Source organism: Vombatus ursinus, unplaced genomic scaffold, assembly GCF_900497805.2.
Source record: "Vombatus ursinus unplaced genomic scaffold, bare-nosed wombat genome assembly UNPS02013950.1, whole genome shotgun sequence".
Lineage (NCBI taxonomy): Eukaryota > Metazoa > Chordata > Mammalia > Diprotodontia > Vombatidae > Vombatus > Vombatus ursinus.
Genome location: NW_020953728.1, coordinates 2154364 through 2175432, shown reverse-complemented (window position 1 = coordinate 2175432; position 21069 = coordinate 2154364). Strand labels below are relative to the sequence as shown.

The following is a 21069-nucleotide window of genomic DNA, read 5'->3' as shown; positions in this document are numbered from 1 at the left end:
CGGGGCCCTGCTGGAATAGGGGCTGGGACTAAGCTTCTCTCTCACTGCAGTCACAGACTTTTCCTACTGACTTTCTAAGTTGTCTTTGGCATTTGTGGGTTGAGAAGTATGGAGACTGCCACAGCTGCCTGGGATTCAGTCCTTTCAGACCTGCTCCAGGTTCACTGAGGCCTGTTTTGCCTGCCCGCCCACGCCAAACTGGGCTTCTCTCCTAGCCTGGTGCAATAGACCATTCTAATCAACCATCTAGGTTGTCTTAGGCTGGAAATTTGCTTCATTCTGTCTTTTTGTGAGTTCTGCTGCTCTAGAATTTGTTTAGAGTCATTTTTTTTATAGGTATTTGGAGGGCTTTGCTCAAGCAATTCACTGCTTTTATCTTGCGATCTTGGCTCCACCCCCTTTTATTGTTATTCTGGAATATGAAAGGTAAAGATAATATATAGAGATCAATGCCATATAGTATAGCTATCTTGTTTTTCTGTAGTCTGGGGTGCTTGCAGACAGTATAATTAGCTTGCTCATGTTTTGTTCTGTTTTTGTTAAGAGTTCTTTCAATGAGTTCTCTTTTATTGAAGGTGTGTCATTTTTCATAGATGATTCACAGAGTACATAATCTTGTGTTTAATCTTGGGATCCTTTGCTTTATACAACACATTATTCTATACCCTCTTGCAGGTGGGTCTTGAATAGTCTTCTGATATTCAAATTTCCTTTCCTTTACATGTGAAGATCTTTCTCCTGGTCTCTTACATAAAATGTGTTGATACTTCTTGGAGTTTGCCATACAGGGTTCCCCCCTACCAGGAAATCTACTGATTCTTTTGATCCCCACTTTGTTTTCTGTGTTCAGAAGTCCCATGCAGTTTTCTTGTATTATATCATACATTATGGTGTTCAAGTTCTTTGATTTGTCATGTTCTTCTGGGACATCTATGATCCTTCACTTGTCTCTACATACCCTGTCTTAGAGATCAACACGTTTTACTTGTATAGAGATCATATGTTCTTTGAATGTTACTGCTTTTTGCTTTATTTCTGTATAACTGTATGTGAGGTATAAGAAATTATGTTGCCACAGACGTAGAAGAAGTGGTACTAACAACAGAATTCAGAAGTTGTCACAGGGGCAGAAGGAGCAGTCTTGCTCAAGAATTATTTTTAACAATACTACCCAGAGACAGACAAAACCTGCTGACATTAGTAGTGGGGTTAGAAGTGAAGAAAGTAAAACAAAGGTTATAGCTTGGCTAAGATGCATATGCTTAATAAGCTTATGCATATTAACTTTTTGGGGGGGAAATTAACACAATTCTAGGCACAATGTTGTATGCCACAGGAGGGAGAGATATATTAAGGAGTAATATGAAGTAGGCATTCTGGGAAGTTGTACACTCTGGAGTAACTGACCAATGGGGAAACAAGGGAGGGACCTTCCCTTTAGAGACAGGGATATAACTGCTTGCTCTTGCTTCTGTAGAGTATGTCTGTCTGTAGCAGCACACCTGCTTCTTGCAAGAATATATAATAAATGAGCTTGCCTCATCTACCTCAGGAGTCTTTGTTTTTCCTACAGTAGTTATTCCTAACATGTAGTTCCAATAAATTGTTCTCTTTTGTTTTTTTTTGGAAAGATTTGCCACCATGGATTCAAATTTTCCTATTTTGCCAATTATTTCTACCATGCAAAACATAAATTTTACTCTCCATATTCAGGAATAACCTACTGTGGTTCCATGCTCTCTTGGGAATCCATAGGGTCTTCTGCCTCATCAGTTGCTGGTTCAATTTCCTTTGTTTTGCAACATTTATTCAGAGATATTTGGACTCCTTTAAATGTCCTGGTAACCACTTTCTCTTCTCTTTTAATATCTTTCTTTTTGATTCACCTGCTTGTACTCAATGTTTTTAACTGAGTTTTATTCTTTTTGAGGTTTTTCAGTGTTTTTTCTTTATAGTCCCCTATTGTCCACTTTCTCCTTCCTCTCTGATAACAAAAGAACTGTCTCTGCATCCTCCCACAGGGGGAAATCCATTTTTCATCATCTTGAGTACTTGCACCAAGTGACTTCTGTGTGGAAATAACTGGTCCCAGATGGATGTCAGTCACCTTTTCCTTGGACCTGATACAGCCTCAATATATGCTGGCACTCTGCCCTGGTTCTTTCTCTTCTTTAAAATATCTGGCACAGCACTGTTAGAGCAGCATGTTATGTCAGGCAAAGCTCAACTTTGCTTTCCTATACTTCTATCTCCTCTGCACAAAGATTTGGAGCAGGCTGAATTGTATTCTGCTGTCTGTTGCCACAGAATGGTATGATAATGGCAAGTGACAAACGTGCTCACCAAGACTGCAGCATCAGTAAACCAACAGCTAAATGGATCCCAGATCACAAGTCCAGGGGTCAAGTTAGCCCCCCTACAGATAATGAGGACTGGTAGTGAGAGGGTACTGAGTGAAGGGGTACTGAGAGAGGGAGTTAGGAATGAGCCTTTTCTGATGTGAAATCACCTCCTTCTATATAGACTTCTCAATTTATTTTACTTCTTACATGTAATTCTTACTTTCTGGAGTTTTGAGAGTTTGAGAGAATTAGAGAAAATTTCTAATCCTCTCTTTTGTTAATCATGTGACCGAGAAGTCCACATCACATAAGGTCCTTGGATAATGAGACCAGTCAATTCTAATTTTAAAATCTTTAGGATATGATTAAAAACATATTTATCTTAAATCCTCTTGCTCACTTTGTGACAATAACTACATGCAGTAAATTGGGCCAATGGAACCTTCTATGTGGAGAAAATAAAGCGAAACAATGTAAGCAAAGGCACCAAAATGGGAACCTGTTACCTCCCACTACCAGACCCCACAGTTGATCAGTGTGGCCAACTCAAACCCCGAAACTTGTGCTCTGGGATCAGTTTGGCTATTAGTTTGCTGCTGCTTGGAGTCTCTGCTTGCACACTATTCACTTACCGTTACCATACCTTCTTCCTGAAGTTTCTATGGAGAGAAGTTTTATATAGACAGAGAGGCTCCAGATAAACTAACTACTTAGATTATGAGTATGTTTTAGAAGCCTAAGTGGAGAGGAAAAGGTTCAGATGAGAGGTATACAAAGGTTTGTAAGAAATGTAAGCAATAACCAGAAGTCCCCTTAGATCGTCTCTCTAATCATCATGGGAACCATCCCCTGGTCCCTTCTATTCCTATTCCCAGTGTTCCATTTTGGTCCTTAAAATATTATTAACTTCTTATTTCTGGTCTTGAATGCTTTTGAGATTATATACACGTCTTACTGGGCCTTAGTTTGTTCATCTTTAAAATAAAGTTTAATGTCAGTTCAAACGTCAACTGTGGATATAGGTCAATAAGCATTTAAATATAAACAAGGTCAGTTCCTGAGATAAGCTTTATAAACTTGTACAGTTGTCTGCTGATGCAACAACAAAAGAAATCTAGAATAACTATAGTGTTGAAAGGACTTTAAAGGTAATCTTGTACAATCTCCTTGGTGAAAGGTCACCCAGCCTCCGTTTGAACACTTGGGTAGTGTATTAGAAATTGTTCTTTATGCTGAACTAAACCTGCCTTTCTTTCTCCCTTTATTAGTCTTAATCTGTTCTCTAGAATTTTAAGTGTTCAACAGAAGACTCTTGATTTTGGTTGCCCTTTTTGTACTATATTGGGCCAAGACTAGATAGTTCTTCATAGAGGTCACAACCATTAGTGATAATGGCTTTTCTTCAGTTTTGCTTGAATGTGAAACCTGAATATAACAAGTAGAGACTGATGCCACATGACATGAGCTCTCTCAGATCCTTTCTTCTATTATTCAAAACTCAGCATAATCAGTTACTCTCTCGGCCTCTTCAAATCAAAGGAGAGATATCAATCCCTCTTCAAATCACAAAGGAGAGATATCAATCCCTATTCCTCACTAAGTTCAAAGCTTCTACTTCCACTATTATCCTATTTCTCTCTCCCCTCTTACAGGTTCTTTCTCCAGCTGTCATCTCTCTGCTTTATTTTGAACCTTTAATGTGTTCCCTCACCACCGGCCTCTTTAACTACTAAATATTCTTTCCTCATTTGGATTCTGAGATACGGATTTCTCATATTTTCCTGGTTCTCATTCTACTTCTCTCGGTGCTCCTACACGGGCACTTAACTCTCTCTTCTTAAGGTGAGTATGCACTAAAGTTCTGTTCTTAAATTTTTTCTTGCTAAGCTTTCCACTTTGGCAATCTCACTCACTCCTATGCATTCAAAACATCTATGCACATGGCCCTGATATCCCTATCTCCAACTCTAACATCTCTCTAAGCACACTTGAGCAACAGCCTAAAAGCACATCATCTAGATGTCTCATTAGCATTTCAAATTCAACATGTCCACAACCAAGCTGCTTATCTCTCCTGAACCTGAACATCATTGTTCAGCATTTCTATCAGTAGTATCATTGTTCAAATTAAATGTGAGAAAGGCTAGAAAATACACAATGTGGAAAGAAAATATTTGAGAATGATAAAACAAAAATATGGGAAATAACAGGTATCTTTATAATATGTAAAAGATTAGTGCTTGGTGCCTACATCCTGAAAATCTAGACAATGTGTCATAATGACAGTAATTAAAATAACTGGAAGGAATGGTTGGTTCATTTGAAAAAGAGAACGTGAAAGAAAAACATAGTATAACCAGTAGTTTTGTTTTTTTGGAGGGTGGGGTGGGCAGATGTAAACACTTAAGACTTTGGACAACAGCATGAGAGGGTACAGAAGCCTGTTAATAAAGGGGAATGATGGTGTATGGAGTCAAGGTGCAAGGTCATACCAAAGGGTGATAGTGTATCTTCCACCTTCCCAAAGAATTTCAAAACTCACTGATGTTAAGGAAAGGTGAATGTATTTGACAAGCTTCACAATGAGAAAACAAAGTTCCCAAACCAGTCCCCCTTGATGTCCTTGAAGATAAATCTTTACTTTACCCCAACCCAAAGCAATTCTACTAACTCTAAGCCCCTAACCCCACCCCTAAAGAAACAATCCTACAACCTGCTATTCAGGCCTGAGAAAAGACCAACAAATTGGGGAAAGGGTTAAAGATCTATAGATACAAGGCAGAAACATTCATTTCAAATGTGCAGCACAATAGTGGGAGCTGAAGGAACCCAGAGGATGAAATACATAAATCTAGCCCCCATTCAAATTCTAAGCAGAAAATCTGCCTTCTAGAGACCAGAAGCTGAGTTTTTTCTTCCAGGAAACTGGCTCTGTCCTAGAACTGGGAAAACATGGTGTACAAGACCCCATTGGTGGAAAGAGTGTAGATATTCTAAGAAAGCATATTTGTTTAGTATAAAAGAGTAATTTACCAAAGATAATCTATCTTCTTTGCTGATAATATATACTTACTCAGACAACTTTTATAAACTATGATTTGGTGTCCTGAATTCAGACTTCTGCAGTAATTAACAAGTAATAGCTACTATGTAGCTTTCCCAATTATCCATTCATCATTATACCAAAAACAATTCTTTACAGGTTCTTTCTCAGTTCTACTCACTGTATTCTACTCCTAAAAATATTGCTCAATAAAATAAAGTGAACTTATTAGTTAGTTTTCCATCCAGTTTTATGTTGCAATTTTTGTATCATGCTAGGCCAACAGAAGGCAGCAAAATATAACCTATAACTCTTAATTCTGGTTCCAGTTTCCAAAAGGAAAATGCGGACAGAAAAAAGAACTTGCAAAAGCTTCTCAACTTATGATTCCCAGCATATCTTCCTTTAAGTATTTAGCTGAGACACATATTATTCTATGACCTTTTAATCACTTTCTGTATCAATTCTGTATCATTAGTAATATATGTGAAGTATGGGAGAGGAGGGTAAAGAGAAAAGAGATACCCTAGAAACTGATTAAACTCTCTACTAAGGTATGAAGGAACTGTGATTTGTACCCAGCAAAGGGAAAACTTAACACCAAAGAAATCAACAAATCTTTTGGAAATGCAAAAGCAGAGAAAATGGTACATTCATTTGAACACATTGGAGCCTTACCATAATGCTTTTAGGTAAGACAAACAAAACAAAGTTTTGGGGTTCTTTTTTTGATAACTCAAATTTAAAATAAAATACAAGGATGGTATCCAAGCAAACCTACTTTACGTCAAATTCCACTCTATGGTTTCTATAATGCTAGAAAAATAACCCAATCTTTGGACAATTCTCAACTACAAAGATTCCAACATTTTGTTCTAAAATTCTGTTACAAAGCTGGCTATTTGGAATTTACAAAGTGCTGAGTAGCTCAGAAAAATGTCATAAGTAATGGTTATATTCCTAAGGCCTACAAAAGCTTTTACTTAATCTATAAAGCAGCTGAAACAACATACATTTCCAAGTAAACACTGAGAAAAAAATACTGTGGTAATACTAGCAATCATTGTTTTACAAAAAAGAAATTTAAAAACTAAACAGTATAATCCTGTGAAATGCCTGTGCTTGAGATTTAGTGGAGATCCAATTCCTCCGTGAAGGCCATCTTATATACCTCTCAATAAGCCCATAGCAGACACTACTCGTTTATCTAATTTGCCATTCCTTCCCCACCCTGTGAGGTGTAATCTCAACCAAAAACTTTTGTTACATACAGTATTCAATCCATTTAGGGCTTCAGCTATACTTTTTACTAACTCTAATTTGCCCCGAATCCCATGATACATTTTGGGGGCCATTAGAGGGAAAAGCTGGGAATCATGAGTTAGGTCAAAATAACCTTCTCTCTGATGCCCTCAATTCTTTTGGACATTAAATCATTCTCCCATCTCCCTCCTCAAATACTGAGAGAGTGACAGTCAAGTGAATTTACCTGGTCTGAAGAGGTATCAAAGAAGCATTAAACAAGATCATTTTTTTTCAGTATTCATCCAAAGAAATAGGATTGTCAGGTAGTAAGAGCATAGCCAAAAACTAAAAGTAGTGAGATGGCTCACCAAAGCAGAGACTAATATCTAGCATTTAGAAGAAAGGAAACCCAAGTAAAACAGACACCCATTTAGGAAAAAGAAGTGATAGAGGAAGAAAAGACCAACTTAGCTGCTCCATTTTAAGTAGGCAAACCATGCTATCTGCAAAGGGAAACAACTATAGGGGAACTGATCCCTGATAGATCTTAGCTTCAAGAAGTACCTAAGGAGAGTTCAATGAAAGCCCTGTGGGCAATGATACTCAAGGATTAGGGGAAAGTATATTCCTTAACTCCCAGAACTGCCCAAAGAAGAGAAGCAAAGTAACTTTTGAGGTGGCATTAATATGAACCTTTGAAAGGAAGTATTGATATAATGGAATGATGACACGTATTTCAACCTAGGTTGAAATTCCAGCTCTGCCACTTCCTAGATGTATGGCCTTGTGCAAGAAAATAACTTTTTCTTTCCATGCCTCAATTTCCTCATTTAAAAAGTAGTTGTATTAGCTCATAGGGTGGTTTAGAGGATCAAATGAAATGTTATATTGTAAAATGCTACAGTAATATAAACTATTATTTTAAAATTCTACCAGGCTCATTACTATTAGCATACTTCAAAGAAATTATATGATAAAAGAATAGGATTCTTATAGAATTCTCTTGATAGATTACACGTACCTAAAAATCTTCAAGCAAAATGTACTAATGCACTGTTTACGCTGCTATAACACTTTTCTTACTGATATTGTTTACCTGACACACTGTGTTGCTGGTAATTATAGGAAGATGGAATTGCACCAATAGGAAGTTGAGGCTTTGGATTGCCTGGCGGTACCTCATCATCATCCTCCCCAAAGTGATGAACTTTCTCGTACTTTTCTAAATAACTGAAATAAAAAAAGAAAGAGTTAAGATTTTGGACATTTTTAGCATTTTATTTGTTTAGTTCCTTTCCCATAGTTTCTGTTCTTCTCATCATCAGCTCTCTCCAACAAAAAGAATTAAACCTTTCTATATTACAAGAAGAAAAAATCTGGCATAAAAATGTCAAATAGTGAAATCATTTTAAAAAATTCTAGTCCCAAAAAGTTTTTAAGCAGTGAGGTGAGTAAGAAAATAAACACTAAAGACACTATCACATATATAAAAAATTGGTACATTTTGTGGTTATGTATATTTTAAATATGTAATGAATCAATAAATCATAATGCATAAATATAAAATCTTAAATAAGGAAATAGAAACTTCACACACATTTTACTATTTTTGTTATATTATTAAATTATAACCATTGACCGACTAAATAGATTGATTTGAAATTATCTGTATAAAAATGTTGGTTTAGAACTCTGTTCACCATATGGGTGATTCCTTCTCCATTACTGTTAAAAAACAAATGTCCCTTGTCTGCTGTTTAAGAAAGCTCTGGAGAGCATAATGCTATTTTAGGTTACTACCGTAACTACCTATGGTCTTTAGCACATTAGCAATTACTAAAACCAGAGGGCAGGAGGATGGAGACATTGTCTTTGTATCTGCTGATAAGCTGAAATGGGGAAAGGTTAGCTGCCAATATACCAGGTATATAAATATAGGGAAGTTTTACTATGGACTTTAAAACAACAACACTGAGACTAGCAAACACTAGAGTTATACACTAGAGACCACTAAAGGTTGCCCAGAGAAACCAAAAGGCAAAATGTCTGCTTATGCCTTCTTTGTACCAGCATGCCATGAAGAACAGTAAAAAAAAAAATCCTTAAGTTCCTGTCAACTTTGGAGAATTGTCAAAGAAGTGTTCAGAAAAAGTCCATTTTTGATGAAATGCTAAAAGCTGTTAAAGACATGGTATGACAGGGAAATGAAAGACTAAGGACGAGCTTTTAAAGGAAGAGGATCCTAATGCTCCCAAATGGACCCCACTTGGGTTTGTTCTATTCTGCTCAGAATGTTACCCTAAAATCAAACCTATAAACTGAGGGATATTTTGGGGGGTTTTAGAAAAAAAATTTAGCAAAAAAGGAGAATTTCAGTGGTTATGAAAAGCAGCCATACAATTCTGAATAGGAATGGCTGTTGTATTTTGTCAAAAGCTTTTTTCTGCATCTATTTGAGATTTCTGTTTATATGAGGTTATATGATTTCTGTTGGTTTGTTACTGATATGGTCAATTGTGATGATAGCTTACCTAATATTGAACCAGCTCTACATTCCTGTAATAAAACCTACCTGGTCACAGTATATGATCCTTACTGTAATCTCCTTACTAGCATTTTATTTAAAAATTTTGCATCAATATTCATTAAGGAAACTGGACTATAGCTTTCTTTCTCTGTTGTGGCTCTTCCTGGTTTACATATTAGCACTGTATTTCTTTCACTAAAAGAATCTTTTAAATTAAATTTAATTTAATTTAAATTAATTTTAAATTAAGTTAAATCTTTAAACCTTGGGTAGAATTCACTTGTGAATCCATCTGACCTTGGAAATTTCCTTAGGGAGTTCATTAATGGCTTGTTTAATTTCTTTTTCTAAGATGAGAGTTATTTAAGTATTCTATTTCCACTTGTGTTAAACTGGGTAATTTATATTTTTGTAAACACTCATTCATTTCACTTAGATTGTCAGATTTATTGGCATATAATTAAGCTAAATAGTTCCTAATTACTGCTTTAATTTCTTCATTTGGGGATAAATTCACCTTTTTCATTTCTGACACTGATAAATGGTTTTCTTCTTTCTTTTTTTAATCAAATTAACCAGTAGTTTGTCTATTTTATTGAATTTTTTCATAAAACCAGTTTATAGTTGTATTCATTAGTTCAATGGTTTTCATACTTTCAATTTTATTAATCTCTCCTTTCATTTTCAGGATTTCCAATTTGGTGTTTAACTAAAGATTTTTGACGTGTTCCTTTTCCAAGTATTTTTCAGTTGCATGCCCAATTCACTGATCTGTTCTTTTTCTATTTTATTGATGTAAGCATTTAGAGATATAACTTTTCCCCTAAGTACTGCTTTGGCTGTATCCCATAAATTTTGGTGTGCTGTCTTAATTTTATCACTCCCTTTAATCAAAATTATTGTTTCTATAATTTGTTCTTTGACCCATTCATTCCTTAGGATTAGATTATATAGTTTCCAATTAATTTTTTAAATCAATGTTCTCATGGCCCTTTATGGAATATAATTTTATTGCATTATAGTCTGAAAAGGATGCACTTAATATTTCTGCTTTCCTGCATCTGGTTGTGAAATTTTTATGTCCTAATACATGTTCAATTTTTGTGTAGGTGCCACATACTGCTGAGAAAAAGGCATATTCCTTTCTGTCCCCATTCAGTTCTCTCTAGAGGTCAACTGTGTTTAACTTTTCTAAAACTCTATTCACCTTAACTTCTTTCTCATTATTTTGTGGTTAGATTTATCTAGTTCTGAGAAGGGAAAGTTGAGGTCCCCTACTAGTATAGTTTTACTATCTATTTCCTCCAGTAACTCACTTTAATTTCTCTTTTAAAAACTAGATGTTACATGATTTGATACAAATATGCTTAGTAATAATATTACTTTACTGTCCATAACAAGATGTAGTTTCCTTCCTTATTGCTTTTCTTTTTTCATTCTTTTGATTTTGTTTGACTGATTCTTGCTGTCTCATGGAATCATTAGCTTCCACTTGCCCAATTCTAATTTTTAAGAATTTTCTTTAGTGAGCTTTTGCTACCTCCCTTTTCATTTGGCCAATTGTACTTTTTAAGGAGTTGTTTTCTTCAAATAATGTTGGTACATTTTTTTCCTTTTTATTTTTTTTGTTTCCTTTACTAAGCTGTTGACTTTTTTTTCACAATTCTCATGCATCATTCTCATTTCTTTTCCTAATTTTTCTTTTCCCTCTCTTATTTGATTTCTAAAATCCTTTTTGAGCTCTTCTAGGAGTTCTTTTGGGTCCTGACACCAATTCACATTTTTCTGAGGCTTTGCCTCTAGTTTTTGACATTATTGTCCTCTTCTGAGTTTGTGTTTATATTGGCCCTGTCCATAGTAACTTTCTATGGTCAGGTTCTTTTGTTTGTTTGTTTTTTCCTCATTTTTCCAGACTATTTCTTGACTTTTAATTTTATGTTATGGGCTTTGCTCCTGGAGTGGAGGGGGCACTATCCTAACCTTTAAGTTTTTTGTACTGCTGTTTTCAAAGCTAGTTCTGGAGGTGTCTAAGCTTTCAGTTCTTCCACGGTGGTATAACTAAAGGGGAGGTGTGTTTACTGCTCTCCTGCTCTGCTCTTGAGTGACCACAAGTACTCTTTTCTGCCCTGAACCTATGACCAGGATCCCTGCTCTCCCATGGCTACATGCTCTATTTTGTTAGTACTCCTCCTCACCTTGGAATTGTTATTCAGATCCCTTTTGGGCAATGCAACAGTCCTGCACCCAGTACCAACAAAATGTCCCCTGCAATCTCCTTCCGACCAAGTGTAGCGCCCCCTTCCTGACTGTGGAATATCATCCATACTATGCCCTTTAACTGTGAGTTAAGAGGTAAGTGTCTGTCCTGGGTCTCTTTTCAATCTCTTTCTCTCTGTGTGTATACACACACACACACACACACACACACACACACACACACACACAGTCTTTAAAGGTGACCTAATTAGTCTCTGGGGCTTACCTGTCATCTCTAATTCATCTGATTCCCAGGTCTATATATCCAGCCACAATACCTCTCCTGAACTCCAATATTCCATCAATAACTATTTATTAGACATTACAAACTGGATGTCCAGGTAATATTTCAAATTCATGTCTAAAACAGAATACATTTTTTCTACCAAACCCTTCCCTCTATGGAACTCACCTATTTCTGTCACGGGTTTATAACCTCAGCATTATTCTCTACTTATTCTCCTTCACCCCCACATATCCAATCAATTTCCATTTCTTCTTCCTATGCCTTAAAGGGCTTTAGATGTATCAAATGCTTGAGGTATATATTTCAAAGACCTTTGCAGAATATCCATTTTATATATGACATTGTGCTGCAAGAGATTTAAATGTGTTTTAATGGAAATCAAAGACAATCAGTATGATGTAGTGCCTAAAGAGCCAGCCTTGGAGTCAGCCGGTTAAAGGTTCAAGTTTCATCACTGACATAGATTGACTGTGTGACTCTGGGCAAATCACTTAATCTCTCACCAGGCAATTCTATAAGAATCCAAGTAGAAAACCATGCTAAACAGCATTAGTAGAGGGAATTTCCTCAGCTGAGAGTTCCCTATACCAATGAAATTGCAGGTCTAATCCATATCTAATCCCTTAGCCTTAATAAAAAATACTTTACATGTAAAAATTATTGAAAAGCTTAATTAAAGTTCCACATTGGGCAATTTAGTAAATACAACTATTGCCTCACATCTGACATATGCTCATTTGGATTTAGGGCTTCTTCAAGATTTGTATTATTAGGTGTATGTACATACTACGCCATAGGAGAATAATTTGAGAAACACGATCCTGGCATTTATAAACTAATCAAGTATGTAGAAACAGAGTGTAATTCTTGTGTTTTCTATATAGTTTTTTTCATTTCTATTTCATATTTAACCCACAGAATAAACCAGGGGTAGTGAACCTGTAACCTTAAGGCCACATGTGGCCTTCTAGGTCCTCAAGTGCAGCCCTCTGACTAAATCCAAACTTCACAGAACAAATCCCCATTGAATGGATATATGTGTGTGTGTGTGTGTGTATATGTGTGTATGTATACTTATATTTTATATATATATATACACATACACACATATATATATATACATACACAGACACACACACACAGAGTAACTGACAGGGCCAGGATTCAAACCCAGTTATTCCATTAATTATCACAAAGTACCTTGATAGGGCAACTACATGGGCCAACTAGATGACTTTCCACATAACGTTATATATGATATGATACAATGTAATAGTGCATTTTTCTAGGCAAATATTACCTTATGAAAATAACAATGTATAACAATTTTATCACCAATTATAGATATATTTGCAGAGATATTAAAAGTATATTTTCACAAGATATATTAAAATAAATTTCAGCTATTAATCACTGCCTAATCTAAGTCCAATATTTTTCCAGAATTGTTTAGAAAACACATACAGTATTCTCTCATGGTTACAAACTATTATGACATATATACCACACTAGTGCTATCATTAATGTTTCCAGGTTTCAGAACAGTTTTGTTCCAAATTATCACTTGCTGGTGGTTTTCTCCCATTTATGACTGCTTAGAACTTATATGAAAAAAAGGTATAAATTTTCCTTCTAAAACCTGGCTTGTAATCTCACTATGCATTATGATTCCTATGCATCTTTTTTTTTTTTGTTTGTTTGTTTTTGTTTTTGGTACAAAGAGAAATTGCCTTTTGCTACATGTTATTTGGGGCCCTAAGCTAACAAACACAAAATTAGAGATTGCTATTCCTTACATTGCATGATTCCCCTGGGACTAGATAAAATCAATGTCTCTGGCAACTACCTCATATTATTTGTCCACTCCCTCTCCCAAATGTTAGATATAGTATACAACTGGTTTTCTTCGAAATTTTTAGTAAGAGTTCACATTTTAAAACTTGTACTCTTAAGTGGGATATGTTGGTGCTTTTTTTCTTCAAAATTTATATTTTAAAACAATTAGAATGGAAATTTATTAATAACAAACGTTTATTTCATGTTTAAGGCATTGAACGAGATGGTATTCTTGTTTTCTGCGAGTTTTTGATCTTGTAGGGGAAACATGAAGGATACCTTATACATATATGTATGTGTCTGCATGGATATCTGTGATCAGAAGTCATTCTTTGGTAGATAAGTGATCACAGGATATGAACTGTCCAAAAGAAATGCAAACAATTAACCACCTTACAAAAAGTACTCCAAATCACTAATGATAAAAGTAATGAAAATCAAAACAACCCTTGACCATAACGATATACCCAGCAACTTTGCAAAATTTCACAGAAGACAGTAATTTTGGAGAAGCTGTGGGAAGATAGACAAACTAGTACATTGTGGAGCTCTAAATCGTTATAATTTTGGAAAGTAATAATAAATGTCCACATTCTTTAATCTAGAGATTTGACACTGAGGCTTATACCCTAAAGGAGACTATTAATGAGACTAAAGTTCTCATATGTAGCAAAATATTTATAGCATCACTATGAGATAGCAAAGAATTGGAAACAAAGTTTTTGCCCATCAAGTGGAAAATGGCCAAACAAATTATGGTATGACTGTACTGTAAGAAATGACAAATAGGTTGAAAACTGAGAAACATCACATATATATGCAGACTGAAGTAAGCAAAGCCAACAAAACAATAAAGAGAATGACTACAACAAATGGAAAGCATAACTACAAAACAAGGAAAGATGAATGAAAATTAAAAAGGACAAACATGCATCAGAGGAGAAATTTGCTGGTGGTTTTCTCCCATTTATGACTGCTTAGAACTTATACGAAAAAAAGGTATAAATTTGCATTTCCATTCTACCTCTTTGAAGAGGTAGGATATTAATGGATTCATTCCATTGCACAGATTTTCAGAATTTTTTTTTTGATGTCTTGATCTGTTTTTTTCTCTTCCTCTTTTTTCTTTAAAAAATATTGTTATGTGGGATGGCTTTCTGGAAATAGAAGGTAGAGGGATAATTGGAGAAATTCTGGGGTTACAAAAAAAATTACTTGTAAAAATTCATTTAAAAAATTAATTGGAGAATAATGTAATTCCTAAAAAGTTCTTTAGTCACTTAACCTCTATCTGCCTCAGTTTCCTCACCTATAAAATGGGGATCATAACAGCACCTACCTTCCAGAGTGGTTATGAGGTTCAAATAAGATAATATTTGTAAAGCACTCTACAAATCTTACAATGCCTGATGATGTCCCCAGCATCTCTTTAGTGACCACCTCACTGCCATTAACCTGGTATAAGCCTCTCATTACTATTCACCTGGCCTATGGCTATAGTCTTCTAATGGTTCTACTCACCTTTGCTCTCACCCTCAATCTCATACATCCTTGGTAACTTCCTGAAGGATCTTCCTTATGCACAATATTCATAAGATTGCTCTTAAACTACTGAATAATGTTCAAACTCTTTGGCATAGGTCAAAGGCCTATGACAAGGCCCTCCATAATCAAACACCATACTACCTTTACTTAACCTTCTTTCATCCCCTTCATGGATTTTAAGCTCCAACCAAACCAGACCACCCTGTTTCCTGAACATAACCTAAATTTTCCCACATCTGTGCCTTTACTTAAATTGTTTCCTATCTTGAGAATGCCCTTCTTCCCAATCAGCAATCCCTCCTGGATTAGGACTTCAGAGTTCATGTTTTGATATTTCCATTAATTAAACTGTCTCTATTATATTTGCTTGTACTAATGTGAGCTTGCACCAAGAGATTTTCTCTTCAAATTTATTATGTATTTTATCTCACAGAGGGAGACTATTTCACCCTTTAAAATTAGTGGAAATAAAATTTAACACAACGAAGTTTAAATTTGATTGTTGAAAATGTCAGAAGATTTTCTATACGGGTTCAGAGTTATTTCACTCTTGTAAGAAACTTCCAGCTTTGAACTTAATGATACTACGAATCTGGCAATAAACCTCACTGGACTTAGCTAGACTGATCCCCAGGTGACCAACCTAAATTAGAAATCTTTGTAGCTTGTTGGAACACCTGCCAGAGCTTATACTCTGATAGTATACAGGGAAAAAAAAGATGAATAAAATTTATTTCCTAAGCAAATTGTTTAAACTATTGTCTTGAGAAGAATTATTCCAGAAGAGATTCCTGAAATACTGGCTGCAATCCTGAAAATACTATATGGTGGTTCTGTGCTTCCAGAACTGAGTATTACACATACAAAAATAAATGATGCTGAAAAATAAAAATTATGATACAGCACATTTAACTCTCAAAGGTTATTTTAATTTTTAAGTTTATATATAGTTGAAGTTCAAATGCAGCAAGCAGCATGACAAAACAATTCATCTATGTCACCAGACTAAGCTGATTGACCTTGATAGTGGCAGGCAATGCCCAAATGAAGATTCAACTTGCCTTGGCTCACAGGATCACATATTTAAAGCTGGAAGGGTCATTAAAGGTTGTCTAGTCCAAATGCCTTGTTTTGCAGCTAAGGAAAATGAAGCCTAGAGCGGTTAAGGGACTCAATTGTTTTGTTTGTGTATACCATATTAGATAATCACTGGATTTGCATTCATTATCAGTTAGAGCAAATTTGTCATGTTATTCTTGTTTTTATTATGATTTATTTTCATTTTAAAAAGTAAATATATTTATGGGGGAACCGTACTTGAAATTATCCAAAATTCTGGCCATGTAACAACCCACATGTTGAGAAAACTCAGCCCTAAGGCACGTATGCAAAGCTTTATTCCTATCAAAATAATAGGGGAGAGAGGGCTAAGGAAGGGGGTTGGAGGGAGCATAAAGTGGTATCAAAAGAGCTAGAGTTGGGGCAGCTAGGTGGCGCAGTGGATGGAGCACCGGCCCTGAAGTCAGGAGGACCTGAGTTCAAATCCAGCCTCAGACCAAACACTTGACACTTACTAGCTGTGTGACCCTAGGCAAGTCACTTAACCCCAATTGCCTAAAAATAAAAAAGTTAAAAAATTAAATTAAAAAAAAAAGAGCTAGAATTATAGTATCTGAGCTGTTATTCTGGCTCTGCTATTTATTAAATGTGTAATCTGGCACCTTTATCTCTTTGGACCTTAAGTTTACTTAGCTATAAAATAAGGAAGACAGGCTAAATGAACACCAAATTTCCTAAGATTTTATGATTCTGGTGATTGGTTTCACTGGTCTTAGTGAGATTCATTCTCAGATGACTTAACAAGTAGACTAGTCTTATATTAGAAGGCTTTCCAGATTTTTGAACTTTCTATCAGCTCACACTTTGTTAATATAGAACTAGAGTCACCACGTAGGCATGTGAGACTTTGGGGGGCGGAGGAGCAAAGGGAAAGTCAAACTTTTTCCAAACTAAAAGGCAAAAAAACAAACCAAAAAACTAAACAAAAAACCCAAACCTGTAACACATAAGTGTAAATCAATAATAACTAATGCAAAGAAAGAGTCACTTGTCTAAATTCAACAACTAGATTCCCTGCAAGAAAAAGGTAATTAAAAGGCACGCAAATTAGTAAATGATGATGAAAACGCTAGAATTAGAGAGAAGTTTCATTCATGCATCAGTCCAAAGATATCTAACAGTCTTCTCCATTAAAACTACTGATGATCCAGTGTGTCATATCAGAATAACACTAAACATACTTTCTAGTAAACCCTCACAGAAATAAAAGAATAAGAAAAAATGTAAGGGGCAGCTAGGTGGCGCAGTGGATAGAGCAGCGGCCTTGAAGTCAGGAGGACCTGAGTTCAAATCCAACCTCAGACCAAACACTTGACATTTACTAGCTGTGTGACCCTGGGCAAGTCACTTAACCCCGATTGCCTCACTTTAAAAAAAAAACAAAAAAAAGATAAGAAAAAATGTAATGACATCCCAGGGGCACACCATCTACAAACATTGTATTCAAAATAAAATAAATATGCATATGGAAATGAAATTTAAATATGACTATAAATCAGTCCTAAATTTGATTTAATTTAACAAATTCAATCCAGCAAATATTTAGTGAGCACCTGCTTTACCTATTGGGCTGTATCAGGTGTTCAGGAGGACTAGTACCTCTGGTGTGAGGGCTTGCCAAGCCCTTTACAGAGCTGCTCATCTACCTTTGATGTACACCTGATTCATCCAACTCTCACCTTTGGCTCCAGGAAGCTATAGCATGTGCAGCAGCCAAACCCAGGTGAAACCATCTCAACAGACTGACTAAACCAGGTTGAAGATAACTGATAGACCTCAAACCTGTTGGTGAGTTAGGAGGATGTCTACTTCAAGCAAGTGAAGATTTTCCCCAGCACAGTTAAGTAGATGAGAACAATTTGTTCCAGCAGTCATGAAGGCAACTAAAGCAGGTGCTGCTGGAGCTCTTAGAGCTTGGCCTGACATCAAAGATGCCAAGGTCTTCTTGACATTGAACTTTGATGTCTCAGGAAGAAAGAACGAGGCTAATGACTTTGTACAACTCTGCCTCACTTAAATCCAAATTATGTACTTCCGGATGTCACTGATCTTCTTCAAAAACAAAGGACTAAGATGTACAACAATGACAACAATGAAAAATACTACTACTACTATTATTACTACTACCACTACTACTACCACTACCACTACTACTATTACTATCAATAAATGATACTGATCTGAAAGGTATATAATGCTGTGTGTGTGTAAACATACACACCACATCTTGAAACAAATTGGAAAATGTTCTGAACTACATATAAAAGTGGTAATGATAAATATTTGTACCAATCTCAGTTCATGGTTGCCATTTCATTATTATTATTCATTTTCATTTCAAAGTCTTTTCATTAATTAAATATGTTTATCTTTTTCAAAAATGAAAAATAATTATGAAAACCCTGAAATAGAAAGAACATAGAAAGGCAGTCATTTTGGTTAGACTGATTCGGAAAATTTAATAGAGATTTGGAAAATAAATAAGGTCCAGAATGCCTTTCTAGAAATCAACCTAAATACTTCCCATTGCAAGTTTAAACCTATTCTATATTGCCTAACAGTAGACGTGGAGAAAATCTGTACAGTGAATAGCTTCTCTAAGAAATGGGGAGAGATAGTAATCACTATACATATAAAATTTATACATAAACAGATATTCAATTCTTATAAGGCTTTTCTTCTTTAATCAAGAATGTATTTGGCTCCAATATGGTAACACTGGAGAGTATTTCATTTGAGAAGTAGTTAGAATATATATGTATATATGTACGTATGTATGTATACATAACACATTATATATGAAAATGCACATTATGATATATAATACAAATATATTGTAGACAATGTTATATATAAAACATAATATAATACATGCATATTATATATTATAGAGAGTAAATATATCTATATTATATATAATCTAACTACTTTACAATCCATAATATATAACTTGCATACATAACATATATTCTAATCTAACTACTGCATAATCTATATAGATTATGCTAGTGTGGTCCATGGGGTCACAAACTGTCAGTCACAACTGAATGACTGAACCACAAGGTGATACAAAGATAAAACTAAACAGTCACTGGACTTAGAGACCTTACATTCTCTTGGAGGAGACAACTTATACACATATGGGTATAATATATAAACAAGGTAACTTAGGGGAAAAATACTAGAAGTTCAGCTGAGGGGTCTGAAAAGACTTCATGCAGGAGGCATGCGAGCTGAGCTTTAAAGGAAACAAGAGATTCTAAGAGGTAGAAGAAAAGAGAGAGTTGGTGGGTAGAGCACCGGCCCTGGATTCAGGAGTACCTGAGTTCAAATCCGGCCTCAGACACATAACACTAGCTATGTGAACCTGGGCAAGTCACTTAACCCCCATTGCCCAACAAAAAAAAAAAGAAAAAAGAAAAGAGAGAGTATATTCCAGAAATGGGAGACAGCCTGTACAATGATGACATCAATTTGACTAGAGACGACAGTGTGTAGAAAGGGAAGTAATATATACTAAGTCTGGAAAGGTTAGGTTGAAGCTTAACCATGAAGAGTTTTAAATGCCAAACAGAGGAATATGAAATTCATTCTTGAGGAAATAAGGAGCCACTGTAGCTTCGTGAGCAGAGGTTAGTTCTCAAAGTTAGTCCTGTACCTTAGAAATATCATTTTGGCAGCTATGTAAATAGACTGAAGAGGGGAGAGACTGTGGAGGCAGAGAGATCAATTAGAAAGATATCACAATATTCCAAGTAAAGGTGATAAGGGACTGAGGGAGGGTGGCGGCCATATAAGTAGAAGTGGTTGAATATATGGGAGGTTGTAGAAGTAGAATCAAGGAGAACTGACAAATAACTGCATAAGATAAAAAACCATCTAGGTAAGTAACACTAAGACCATGAATCTAGATGACTAGAAAATGGTGCCCTTGAGAGAAATAGTGGAATTCAGAAGAAATGGGTTGTGGAGGGAAAAAAAGGATAATCATTCGTGTTTTGAACACATCAATTTTGAAATGTCAAACAGAGAAACCAGTTGGAAACAGCTAATGGGCAGTGATGACATTGGATTAGAACTCAGGAGAAAAACTAGCGTTGTAATATGGATCTGGGAGTCATCTGCTTAAAGGAAAACAATCGAACTCATGTAAGCTAATGAGGTCATAGAGAATGTATAGAGGAAAAAAAAGAGGGCCCAAGACACAGCCTTACCTTACACATAGAATTAGGAGGCAGTATACCAGGTAGGAGAACTATTACGAAGAACTATGTAACAAAAATCCAGAGGGACTAAGGTATGCAGGAGAAGACAGTCAGCAATGATAATTGTTACACAAAGGTAAAGGATGAGGACAGACAAAAGGCCTTTGGATTTAACAATTAAAATGATCACTAGGATAAGGAGTCAATAAGAATAAACTGCTTACATTCTAATACTAGAAGATGATACATGTATCCTCTCCGAACTCTGAGGGAATTTAATTAGAGAAGGCCTAGGAGTGGTTGTCTTACAACTTGATGTTTTGACATCCTGAGAGAGAGGTGAAGGACTCAGTGTAGAATGAGGCATAGATTTTTTTGGACAAGGCCAATGTACAAATTTGTTTTGCCTGTCTATACATACATGCTTATAACAGGGATTGCTTTTCTTTTGTTCTTGATTGGGTGGGGTGGGGTGGCAGATTAGGGCAGAAGAGAAGGGAGGCAGATGTTTGCTGATTGAAAAAAATACAATTTTTAAAAAATCATTGCTAACTTTGGAGTGAGCAGAATTAAGAGGTCATAAAGTAGAATGTAAAGATCTTAGAAGTTAAATAACAGAAGAAGTTAAATCAATAAGTATGATAGCTTTCGCTAAAATTTTGGCTCTAAGAGAGGTAGAAGAAAAGGGTAGGGTCAAATAAGGG

At 35.6% G+C, this 21069-nt stretch overlaps 1 protein-coding gene across 1 annotated transcript in view; it reads right to left on the bottom strand.

The window, feature by feature from the left end:
* ARID2 (AT-rich interaction domain 2) overlaps nt 1-21069 on the bottom strand; it is a 208469-nt gene that overhangs the window by 95343 nt on the left and 92057 nt on the right. Inside the window, exon 4 of the mRNA XM_027858933.1 lies at nt 7727-7860. Coding sequence (XP_027714734.1) covers nt 7727-7860 — 134 coding nt within the window. The remainder of the gene's footprint in view (nt 1-7726; nt 7861-21069) is intronic.